The following is a 12,718-nucleotide window of genomic DNA, read 5'->3' as shown; positions in this document are numbered from 1 at the left end:
GATAAGCTACACTTTAAACTTCACTACATGAAATATGATCATTTATTAGAAAGTCAAATTAATCCTAGGTTCTAGGTCAATTAGGCAAAAATGTTATTCCCCAAGTAACCATTTTTCCAAATTCACAAACATTTCCATTTTACCATGAACTTGTTTCTTATGCCTATGTTGGTTTTTCAGCAATTTTTATGAGATGGTATAGTGGTTTTAAAATATGTCCACAAAAGTTTTAGTATGTTTCCTCTCAAGGGGTGGAGCCCATTTCTCCTCCCCAGCTTCTAGTGAACAGGGTGAAACAGAAGGGACGGTGTACGACTTCTGAGGTTAGATTATAAAAGGTAGTGGGGCCTCCTCCTTGTACTCCCTCAGATCACTCACTCTGGGAGAAGCCAGCTGCCATGCTGTGAGGATATTAAAGCAGCTCAATGGAGAGGCCCACATGGCGAAGACTTGAGGCTTCCTGTCAACAACCAGCTTTAACTTGCCAGGTCTGTGAGTGAGCCATGACGGAAGGGGGTCCTCTAGTCCCCATGGCGCCTTTGGATGACCATGGTTCCAGCTAACTGCTTGACTGCAACCTCATGAGATACCTGGAGCCAAAACCACTCAGTTAAGCTGTTCCCAGATTCCTGACCCACAAAAACTGTGTGAGATAATAAATGTTTATTTTTTAGCCACTAAGTTTTGAGATAATTTGTTATATAGCAATGGGTAATGGATAGAGATGGATGGATTTAGCAGTTTTCATAGATTTCTGCAAAGTGTGAATATAATGGCTTTCATTTTGTCTTCATGGTGGCATTTTATGGAATTCTCATTTGTCTCTGCCCAAGCTCTGTAGCTGCAGTGGCAGGGAGCGGGGGCAGGGAAGGGGGACCCGGTGGAGGAGCCTGCTGGAGGTCACCATACTGCATAGCCTACACTGCCCACCCTTGAGAAGAGAGGATGGGGAGAGGTGGGACAAAGAAAGGGAGACCAAGGGCCAACAAAGGGCAGATGGGGGAACTGAGGGACAGAGAGAGTGTAAAATCTCTGAGAACTCTGAAGTTCCGGCCTCTCTCAGCTCTCTTAGGTCCCATTAATACAACCAATGCTCTAAACTTCACAAATATTTAAAGGAAACATGTCAGTAAATTGGGAATTTGGTGAACTGGGCACTCAGCAAATTGGTCATTCGGCCAACTGATTTTTGGCAAGCATGTATTTGGCAAATTAATTTACAATGAATGGTCTGCTTCTAATTAAGTCATACATAGTGATGTTCCTAAGGTAATAATTTATTTGTAAAAGATGCTAATATATTTACACATACATATATTTCAAATTCCCAACAGAACTCATTAATTTATTCTTCTGCAAAACTTTCTATGACTTTGAAATTTCTCTTCTCTAGGAAGAGAGGCCAGTGAGAGAGTACTTCTGTGGCTTTAGACTGCTCGTCATGATTAAGTCCCTGCCTGCCACCAATTCCTGGAATAGCAATCCTCCCTGGGAGGAAACTGCCATTTTTCACTTCACAGAAGTCATAAATGGAGATAAATTCCAGGCAGGACCACTTTGAAGAAGGCCTCCCTTAATTTTAATTTTGGCTCTCTAATGTTAAATGGGATCATCATTAAAAGAAATTCTAAAATCTTAATTCTAGGAAAAAAAAACCTTCAGAAATTAGTGGTCATCAGTACCCTTGCCATGGTTATTTCTACTTCAAAGTGAAGAACAGACAAGAATGGACAACCAGAATCCCCTGCAGTGAGGACTAGGAAACCATTCTTTGATGCACACATTTCCTCTGGCACTCTTTTGGGAGAAAAAGGTGCCATTGTGGAACCATACTAGACCCTGAGAGAAAAGGAGAAATCAGTAATACTAATCCGCACTAGCCTTTAGTTCCAGCTGTGGCCCCCAGGTGTCTTCCAGGTGAGGCCCCAGATAACACGGAGCAGAGATAATCCATCTCTGCTGTGTCCTGTTGTAATCTTTGACTTATGTAGTGTGAGAGTAAAACAGTGATAGTTTTGTGACATGAAATTTGGGGTGGTTTGTTACAAGCAACAGGTAACCAGGGCATCCACGCCCTGCTCCTGTGGCCTTACTATCTCCTACCTTCCTCCAATACTGCTTCTTTTTTCTCCCTCTCCAAACCTTCTTCCTTGGCCCTAGGAACTCTCAGGAAATAAAGGGTAATTTACTACACACAGCCTCCACTTAGCCACCTGGGCTGAAAAAACTAGGTATTTCATTCTATTTCCAATGTGATGCCTGTTCAGTATAAATTAGGGTATACACGATTCTCCCCGTCTCCATTCATTCATTCAACAAATATTTAAGAGTCTACTTTTGCCAGTACTGTTCAGGCCCTAGGGATACAATGGTAAACAAAGAAGAGGAACTCTCAGCTCTTTTGGAGCTGATTTTCTTACAGAGCACAGACATTAAACATGTAAACAAACAAACAAGGTGATTTCTAAAGGAGATAAGTGCAATGATGTGCTATGATGGAGAGAGCCTGACGTGGGTGGCAGGAGGGAATGGGGAAACTTTAGAGAGAGTGGGCAGAGGTGACATCTGAGCTGAAGTTTGAGAAGCTGTCCATCAATCCAAGGTCTGGGGGAAGAGCCTTCCAGAAGCTTTGCTGGCCATGACACGTGTGTAGATTTTAGTGTAGGTGCAGTGGGAAGCTATTTTGAAATGATCGTTCTGGCTGCACTGGGAGGATGGGTTACAGGAGGCCGGAATGGAAGCAGACGTTAGCAAACAGGATGGTGGGTTAGCCTTGGCCGATCACGGGGTGGGGTTGGGGTGGACAAAGAGGATAAGTAGGGAGAGAGCCAGAAAGAACTTGGTAAGGGTGGGATGGGATGGGAGGTGAGAGAAAGTGCAGATCATGGTACTGGTCTTACACTCTTTACCTGAACAGTTGGGTTGGTAGTGGCACCTTTTATTGAAAATAGGAGAAAGAAAAGGATTTGGGAAGAAAATCAAGCGTTCTATTTTGGATATAAATTTCAGATGTCTGGGGAGGTTTCAGGGGAGAGATCAGGCCAAAGATACAGTCTGGTATCTGCATGTATAACATATTTGTGGTGTGTAAAGCCAGGGGACTAGACAAAATCACGCAAGCAGGAGGTGTTGGTAAAGAGATGAGAAGTGGGCTGACCTAACAGAGTGGTAGAGAAATTAGGAGAAAGTAGAAAAGCAAGCAGAGCAAACATGGCAGACCCAGCTGGCAGGAGAACAACGAGAAGTGGTATCACAGAAACCCAGAGAAGACAGCCAGATGCTTTGGGCCAATTGGGTCAATGGAAAAATGGGTAGCTGGAGGGGAACTTGGGGTCAAGGAGGGATATGCATCCTTAAATGCTATCATTTAATTTTGGGGGCAAGTCTTTTAAATCTCTTTTAGTCCATAGATTACCAAGGAGGGGCTCTCTTTTATTTTTTTTATTTTTATTTTTTTAATTTTTTTTATTTTTTCAACATTTATTTATTTTTTTGGGACAGAGAGAGACAGAGCATGAACGGGGGAGGGGCAGAGAGAGAGGGAGACACAGGATCGGAAACAGGCTCCAGGCTCTGAGCCATCAGCCCAGAGCCTGACGCGGGGCTCGAACTCACGGACCACGAGATCGTGACCTGGCTGAAGTCGGACGCTTAACTGACTGCGCCACCCAGGCGCCCCAAGGGGGGGCTCTCTTTTAAAGATGAGAGATACAGGGGGTGCCTGAATGGCTCATTTGGTTAAGTGTCCAACTCTTGATTTCAGCTTGGGTCATGATTGTGCGGTTCATGGGATCAAGCCCCACATCAGGCTCTCTGCGCTGACAACAAGGAGCCTGCTTGGGATTTCTCTCTCCCTTCCCCACTTGTACTCTCTCTCTCAAAATAAATAAATAAACATTAAAAAAAAAAAAGATGGGGGATACAGATCATATTTGCATGTCAATGGAGATGATCCACCAGACAGAAAGAGAGAGGCTGTTGTGAGAAGGCTTTATGAATGTGCTTCAGAGAATAAGCAGAAGCAGAAGATGGGATGCTTGGGTGGCTCAGTCGGTTAAGTGACCAACTCTTGGTTTCAGCGCAGGTCATGATCTTATGGTGACATCCACAGTGTGGAGCCTGCTTGGGATTCTCTCTCCTTCTCTCTCTGCCCTTTCCCTGCTTGTGCTGTCTGTCTCTCAAATAAGTAAATAAATAAACTTAAAAAAATTAAACTTAAAAAAATAAACTTAAGTAAAAATAAACTTAAAAAAACTTAAAAAATAAACTTAAAAAAAAAAGAAGAAGCAGAAGAGCTGGCCTGTGGTAGGAGCAGGGACATTTGGTAGTAATGGGAAAGAGAACAGAGAATGAGTAACGGGCCAGGCAGACTGGCAGATTTGGAGGTGGTGGGGGTGGAGTTCTCAATGAAAAAAGAGGTGAAGGTCTCACCTGGCTCCTGCACCACTGACAAGGGGAAAGAGTCACCAGGTCTCCTAAGCCTCTCCACCCTGTTTTCACTGGACTCTCCCTGAGAACTCCACTTTCCTTGTAGCCTTCTCAGGGGAAGGATGTTAACTACCCCTCCCATCATGGAAGGTAGAGTGAACATCCTCCTTAACCTCCTCCTTCCTTCTGAACCACTCATTTTTGTTTTTTTGTTTTTGTTTTTTGTTTTGTCTGTTTGTTGAGAGAGAGAGAGAGAGAGAGAGAGAGAGAGAGAGTGAGTGTCAGGGAGGGGCAGAGGGAGGATCTTAAGCAGTCTCCACAGCCAGAACAGAGCTCGACATGGGGCTTGATCCCACGACCCAGAGATCATGACCTGAGCCAAAATCAAGAGTGGGACACTTAACCAACTGAGCCACTCAGTCACCCCCCTGACTAAGCCACCCAGATGCCCTATGACCCATTAACTTTTCTCCTCAATACAAACACAAACAACCCCCAGTACTTGGCATAGTACCTGGCACACCACGGATGTTCAATTAATATTTGTTTCTAAAAAACAAACGAACTCTGGCCCTTTTAAGGTTAGTCCATTCAACTATATCGCTTATTCCTCCTGGTTACTGGGTTCTCTAACCATGACTGTTGCCATCATCCTGGTCTTGTAATTTAGCGTTGTCCAACTCAGAGAAATTAATCTCTGATCCTCTCCAGTTGTCACTGTTAGGACCACATCTAAGACCTGTCAGACCTTCCCTCCCCCTGCCTTTAGAGGAGTCTCAGCGGGAGCTAACACTGTGTTCTCTTCCAGAACTTCCACTCCACCGATCGTGTGGCATAGCTCCCCCTTGTGGACAACGCATATACATGCATATACATGCTCTACGTTCCCAGTTCCACCAAGACTATTTTGAAGTTCCTGGTAAAAAAGAATGATTCATTCATTCAACAGACATCTTGGGCACCTGTTATGAGTTTGGCATATTTGAAATTATCTTGAGGCTCACGGTTTTACTGTTATCACAGGAGCAGACATCAAACCAAAAAGGCAGTGAGAAAATCTCATGTTTCTCCTGCCTCTGCCTCAGTGTGTATGTACGGTCCTCCCTCCCTCCCTCAACAGACATGCAACAAGGATCTACCCTATGCCAGAGACTACACTGAGGAGATAACGACAAAAGTGGTAAGAAGTGCACTGAAACTGTACACAGTGCATTCTAGAGATGACTGCTCTAGGGAAGGGGTGTACTGGAGGGCAGGAGGTGCAGGGTGGTACAAAGGAAGGAGGGCTGACATCTGGGCAGGCGTTGAAGGCAGGTGAGGGAAGGCCTTGGGAAAGCAATGCTTAAGCTAAGAAGTGATGATGAGTAGGAGTGGTCACGTGAGTCACCTGAAGGTGGTGGCGGGGAGGGAGGCTCAGTGCCACCCAGTCTAGTCCCCTTGGGCTGCTTGATTATGCTTCCTAACGTGATTCAACTGCCAGGTTACCCCCTTGCTCCAATGCAGAAACAACTCTCTGCTGCTGGGTTTGACCTTTACTCGGTTCCCTCCACTACCCCACACTTCACTGGCAACTCCTGCCAAGCTAGGAGACTCTCCTCCAGCTGGTAATGGATTTCAACATAGCATTACTCTCAATTTACAAGGTCCATTTTCCCAGGCACACCTGCAGGGGTCAAACAAATATGAAATTGACAATGCTGCTGAAGGAAAAACTGACTGACATTTAGTTTCAACACGGCCTTCCCAAAATAAATGATATTGGAAGTCAGCGCCTGGACCTTTGTTGGTCTTCCCCAGGATCTCACATGCATAGTTGAACCCTGGTACACGCCTGCTCCTTCTGTCCCTCCCAGACTTCCTGGGTCTGGGGCTCCACCTGCCGAATCCTGATATGTCCAGATGTCCAGATCTTTCCTGCTTAATAGGTCTCTCTGTCCTGGCCTCCACAGCCCTGTTCATTCCCCCTTCCATATGCCATCTCATTCTCCATACTGAGGCAGTTCCCAGTCCTGTCCATTCTCTCTTCCCAGGGCCTGTATATTTGGCTAGACCAAGTACATTTTTTTTTTAAACTTTTTTAAAGATTTAAAAAAATTTTTAAAGTAATCTCTACACCCAACATGGGGCTTGAACCCACAACCTCAAGATCAAGAGTCACATGCTCCACTGACTGAGCCAGCCAGGCACCCCCAGACCAGCACATTCTTACTTTGTTATCTGAACAACCTGAAAGGCCTCCCAACTGGCCTCGAGACTCGAGAGCCTTCTGTGGCTCTGACCTACTGAGCACACCACCACTCAGGTAACATTCCTGAGACAGTGCTTTCCCTCTGCCACTCCCCTGTTCACGGCTCACTTTTCAATGGCTCTGTGCTGCCTACTGGAGAGAGTACCTGCTACTCTTCCATCTGGCTTTCAAGGTCCTCGTCAATCTGGTCCTAGCCTACCTTTCTAGATCTTTCTGGACTGAGACCTCTATCAAACTTCCACTAAATGATCTGTCACTCCTCAGATACATCTTGTATATCCCTACGTTTGGGACTTCTTTTATACCATTCCCCTTTCCAGAATGCCCTCCTCTTCTCCTTTCTACCTTCCCAGATCCTTCCCATTCTCCAAGGCTCAGCTCAAATACCACCTTCTCAGCAAACCCTTCTTTGATCCCTCCTGTTGAAAACAGAATTTTCTTTCTTTGAACCACTCTAGGAACAGGGAAGGAAACAACATCCTGTAAACACCTACTATGGGCTCATGTTAAAAGCATACATTTTAGGGGCACCTAGGTGGCTCAGTCAGTTAAGTGTCTGACGTCGGCTCAGGTCATGATCTTGTGGTCCATGGGTTCGAGCCCCACATTTGGCTCTGTGCTGACAGCTCAGAGCCTGGAACCTGCTTTGGATTCTGTGTCTCCATCTCTAGCTGCCCCTCCCCCACTCACTCTCTCTTTCTCTCTCTCTCTCAAAAATAAATTAACCTTAAAAAAATTAAAAAGCATACACTTTGCAGTCAGATCTGGTTTGAATCTAGTTAGTTGCATAACCTTGGGAAGCATACTTAATATCTCTGTGCTTTGATGTTTTAGCTTGAAAAACATAAAAATACTTACCTCCACCATTTATTCATTCGAACATTTGAAACCTAATATGTGCCAGGCTCTGTACTCTTGTGGTTCTTTTGAGAATTAAGTGAAATGATGCATGGAAAGTGGCTAGCACATAGGTGTACTGAATACATGAAAACTTAATACTACCACCATCCAGTTTAGTTTCTTAGGAGAGGGACAGTCCCCCAGGTGACTTCTGTTTAGTGGGGAAGTACTACATAAGACTGAGAACCAGAGCCAGCTCTTCACCCAGGCAGGTCCTAGCAAATGTTAAAGCATCATGTGGCTGATTCAAAGTATAGACAGTGGCTGTCATTTTCTGGCTGATCAGATCGAACGAGCATCTTCCATCTGCTGAGGTTACCCAGGATACTTAACATGGTTCCTGTGACTAAGAGAAAACTCCATGTATGTATGTATGTATGTATGTATTTGAGTGAGAGCAGGGGAGGGGCAGACAGAGGGGGACAGAGGATCCAAAGCAGGCTCTGCACTGACAGGCTGATGGCAAAGAGCCCGATGTGGGGCTCAAACTCAAGAACCGTAAGATCATGACCTGAGCAAATGCTCAACCAGACTGAACTATCCAGGTGCCCCATGACTAAGAGAAAACTCTCAAGAGTGAATCTGTCTGGGGGCGCCTGCGTGGCTCAGTCAGTTGGGCATCCGACTTCAGCTCAGGTCAGGTCATGATCTACGTTGGGCTCTGTGCTGACAGCTCGGAGCCTGGAGCCAGCTTCGGATTCTGTGTCTCCGCTCTCTGCCCCTCCCCCACTCACACTCTGTCTCTCAAAAATGAATAAATATTAAAAGAAAATTTGAAGAGCAAGCCTGTCTAGCTCTCACGGTGACTATAATCTGTGAGTGGGAGCAGACCCGGCCGCCTCCCCTACCTTCATACTGCACTTCCAGGTGCATCGTGCGCAGTACCTTCAGCACGCAGTCCACAATGCTGGGGTGTGTGGTCCCAACGATCGACTGACAAGATAGACAACAGGACAAACTAGTTACTCTTTAGATCTAGTACACCTGGAAGAAATGAAAAGCGGACTTCCCAGACAGCTAGGCAGCCTGGCTGAGTGGGGAGAGGGAGGGGAGTGGTGAGTCAGTGGGCCTTGGCCCCCGCACCATCAAGTACATTTCTTTTCCAGGGGAGGGACAGATGGGCATCCAAGAATCAGACTGAAGCGTCTGCTGAGGTGACCATTGACCCCTCTAGCTCAGGAGGTGTTCAGTTGGGGTTAGCTGGCCACCTGCTAGAGGTGTGGGGACAAGCCTCCCCCCTTGCTGGGGGGAGGGTGGGCACAGGCTGGGGAGAGTGGCACTGATCCAGGATCCTATATCTTCTCTCCCTCATGAACCTCACCCAACAGGGGAACTGCTCCTTTCTACCTCTTCAACCTTTATCTGTGCATCACTTCCTGTCCATTAGCATGAAACACCCTCAAGTTCACCCAGATTGCACAAAATTATCCTTCGGCTCAATCTTCTCTTGCTACTGCTCTTTTCCCCCTCGACACCTAAGCTTTGCAGGAGCCCAGGGGAAACTACTTCATCCTCCATGCATCCCCCTTTGACAAGCTGCTGCAATTTAAATTTTCCTGCCATGGGACCAAGATTCATCCAAACTTTTCTTCTGGGGACCATCTTTCGGTTCTACCCACATTTAATCTCTCTGTTGTACTTGACCCAGCTGGTCATGTTCTCCTTATTGAAACTCTTTTCCCTGCATTTTCACAGTCCTATTTTTTCCCTGTTTTCATTTTATGGCTTCCATTGCTTTTTTCCAAAGAGGTTGAGTGGTATATGGAAAGACTAACAACTCTCAGGGGGGCCTGGGTGGTTCCATCAGTTAAGGATCTGACTCTTGATTTTGGCTCAGGTCATGATCTCACAGTTTGTGAGATGGAGTCCTGTGTGGGACTCTGCGCTGACAGCATGGAGTCTGCTTGGGATTCTCTCTCTCCCCCTTTCTCTGTTCTCCCCTGCTCGTGCTTTCTCTTTCTCTCTCGCAATAAATAAACATTTAAAACAAGTCTTAGAAAAACTAAGAACTCTGTGGAGTTAAAGTTGGATTTACTTATTTATTTATTTTTAATGTTTTAATGTTTATTTATGACAAAGAGACAGAGAGACAGAGCATGAGTGGGGGAGGGGCAGAGAGAGAGGGAGACACAGAATCAGAAGCAGGCTCCAGGCTCTGAGCTGTCAGCACAGAGCCTGACGCAGGGCTCGAACTCACAAGCTGTGAGATCATGACCTGAGCTGAAGTTGCACGCTAACCGACTGAGCCTCCCAGGTGCCCAACTTAGTTTTTAATTAAAAAAAAAAAAGGTTATTTATTCATTTTGAGAGAGAGAGAGAGTGAGTAGGGGAAGGGCAGAGAGAGAGGAAGAGAGAGAACCTTAAGCAAGCTCCACTCTGTCGGCGCAGAGCCTGACATGGGGCCTGATGTGGGCCCCAAACTGACAACAGTGAGATCATGACCTGAGCTGAAATCAAGAGCTAGACACTCAGCCAACTGAGCCACCCAGAGGCCCCAAGAGAGTTGGATTTAAATGCCCACTTAGTACATACCTCTTACTTAGTGTGTGGCCTTGAATAAGTCACCAAACACCCCTCAAGGCTCAGTTACATCATCTTTAAAATGGGGATAATAATGTCTGCCTCCATAAGCTATGTAAAGACTAAAGTAAGCCCCTGGCACAGTGCCTGGCAGGTAGGAGGCACTTAAAAAATGAAAACGGGAAATAATAATAATAATAATCCAGCTCTTTTGTTGGACCTTTCTCCTCCGCTCATCTCTTAAATGCTGGCAATGTCCCCTCTCCTTACTTGGTTCACTTTACCCGGCTGATCTTATTCACTTCTGTTGTTTTAGTTACCACTTCTCTGCTCATGAAACCCAGTGGGCCTCTCTACTAGATGTCCTCAACAGTAATTCCTCAATTAAGCTAGGAGTCAGAATTACTTGGGGAGCTTAACAAGAAAAAGCATTACCAAAGGCTGCCTGAAAACTGTCAGATTCTATGGGAGGGATGCCCAGGATTTGGTATTTAAAAAAATTGTTTTTGAATTTTATTTATTTTTGAAAGAGAGAGAGAGAGAGAGAGAGAGAGAGAGAGAGAGAACAAGAGGGTGAGGGGCAGAGAGTAGGGGACACAGAATCCCAAGCAGACTCCGTGCCATCAGCACCCAGCCCAACTTGGGGCTCAAACTCAAGATAATGACCTGAGCTGAGATCAAGAGTCGGTGGCTCAACTCACTGTGCCACCCAGATGCCCCCAGGATTTGGCATTTTTTTCCATAAATGACCTATTTATATCTTTTTTTTTTTTTTTTTTTTTTTTTGGCCTATTTATATCTTCTGCAGCTGGCTGGGCCTGCTCCTTAAATGGTACTTGGGAGCCACCGAGGCTCATCAAGTCAAAACCTAACTCCTCCCAAATCAGATGGGTTTTTCCTGCTCTCTCCTGCTGGTACCCAACTCTGCCTGATGCTAAGTCCAAAGCTGGATGTCATTTTTGACTGCTTTTCTTTTACTGCCCCACTTACCACTCACTCTGCTTCAGAAATGTCTGTCTGACCCTGTCCTCTCTGTTCCCACTGCCACAGTTCAGACCTTACCCTTCCTTTGACCTCTTGTCTCCCTGCCTCCACTGAGCCTGGAGCTGTTTTGAGAGCTTTTAATAATTTACCTCAAGACCAATCTTGGAGCCTCTCTTCCCTCATTAGCACAGTGTCTTCATGTGGCCACCATGTCCCAAATCTGCTTCCACTAGCATTCAAGGGCACTGACAGGAAGGTAGAGCCCGCAAGAGAAAAGGAGCTTTCCCAAGCCCTGGCGATCTGGCCTCTCACTTCCGTGCTGTCAACAAATGTGCCCATGATGCCTTCCCTACTAAATTGACTCCTGTAAGCTTTTCTACAGTCTTTTCATCATCCTTGTTGCTTGTCTCAACCACTTTTAAGTCTGCCAACATCTTTCTGATCCTTAAGTAAACAGGACAAATCACTTTGCTGGGAGACATGAACTCTTTGTCCTGCCTTGGCCTTCTGGAAGTAACGCTGATTGAACAGCAGACGTGCAGTGGGAGGCTGAGCTCGGTTTCTCATGCCTGAGTGAAGTGCAACTGTGGAAGGTAATTTTCAGGTTAGTGTGTTGAATCGGAACCACAGGAGCATGTGGGCTGCCTCACCTGTGCAGTCCTGAGAGTCTGCAGGGAGAGCTGCTGAGCTTTTGGGGACGCACAAGGCAGCAAAGCTATTAGACCTTTGTACACTTGATTCTGGTACTTGGGATTACCGTGGACCAAAGAATCCAATAGAATCTGCACTTCTTCTTGGGTCTCTTCTGATTTAGACTTTGCCAAAAATTCTGCTATGGATCTTACACCTGAACAAAGAAAAGAGGAAATGCCCAATTGGAAGGGATTTATGAGAAAGAGCCTCACTTGAGATTACATAATACGGGGTAAGGACTGAAATGTGTTAACCAAGCCTGTTCAAGCGAAGCAAAAATCAAGGCTCTTGTGTTGCCTCACTGCCTTGTTTGCCTCATGGCTCTGTGGCTAGAGGATTTTGTTTCAACACAGGGCATGTCCGCTTGTCAAAATCTGTTGTAAAGTTGAAAATGGCTCTGCAAAATGCACAATTAAACACGTGTTTGGGATTGCTATGTGATAATGAACACATATGCAGCATTCAGCAGTTTACTAAATGTTCTGACACATGCTGCCTCATTTAATCACTATACTGAGAGGGAGGTGTTAGTCCCATTTTATGGATAAATACACTAAGGCTCAGAGAGGCCATGGGGAGACATAGAGGAGAACCATGATGAAAAGTGCAGTGAGGGAAATACTTTGAAAAAGGGGTGTGGGGGGGATGGCATCATCTTTATCCACCTTGATCAGGACACTTGATGGAACATACGGAAATTACAGGGTTATTTACACTTCTCACTATACTGTAAGCTCTTTGAGGACAAGGACTGTATTTTATTCATCTTTGTACTCCCAGCACCTTAGTGTATATATGTGTGTGTGTGTGTATACTTAGCACACATATTCAATGACTTTATTTCCTTTTTATTTCTAGAGTTATTCATAACTCACTTAATTTCACAAAGGATTTTAGGCAAAGGATTTTAGGCAAATCTTTAGGCAAAGATTTCAATAAATCTTT

At 45.4% G+C, this 12,718-nt stretch overlaps 1 protein-coding gene across 1 annotated transcript in view; it reads right to left on the bottom strand.

Annotated features, from left to right (window-relative positions):
- ARMH1 (armadillo like helical domain containing 1) overlaps positions 1 to 12,718 on the bottom strand; it is a 50,633-nt gene that overhangs the window by 17,043 nt on the left and 20,872 nt on the right. Inside the window, exons 6-7 of the mRNA XM_043574751.1 lie at positions 11,731 to 11,927; positions 8,425 to 8,509 (exon numbers count right to left, since the gene is read on the bottom strand). Coding sequence (XP_043430686.1) covers positions 8,425 to 8,509; positions 11,731 to 11,927 — 282 coding nt within the window. The remainder of the gene's footprint in view (positions 1 to 8,424; positions 8,510 to 11,730; positions 11,928 to 12,718) is intronic.

This window comes from Prionailurus bengalensis, chromosome C1 (assembly GCF_016509475.1).
Source record: "Prionailurus bengalensis isolate Pbe53 chromosome C1, Fcat_Pben_1.1_paternal_pri, whole genome shotgun sequence".
Taxonomy (NCBI): Eukaryota; Metazoa; Chordata; class Mammalia; order Carnivora; family Felidae; genus Prionailurus; species Prionailurus bengalensis.
The sequence above is the reverse complement of the archived record's forward strand: the minus strand, read 5'-3'. Positions and strand labels throughout refer to the sequence as shown.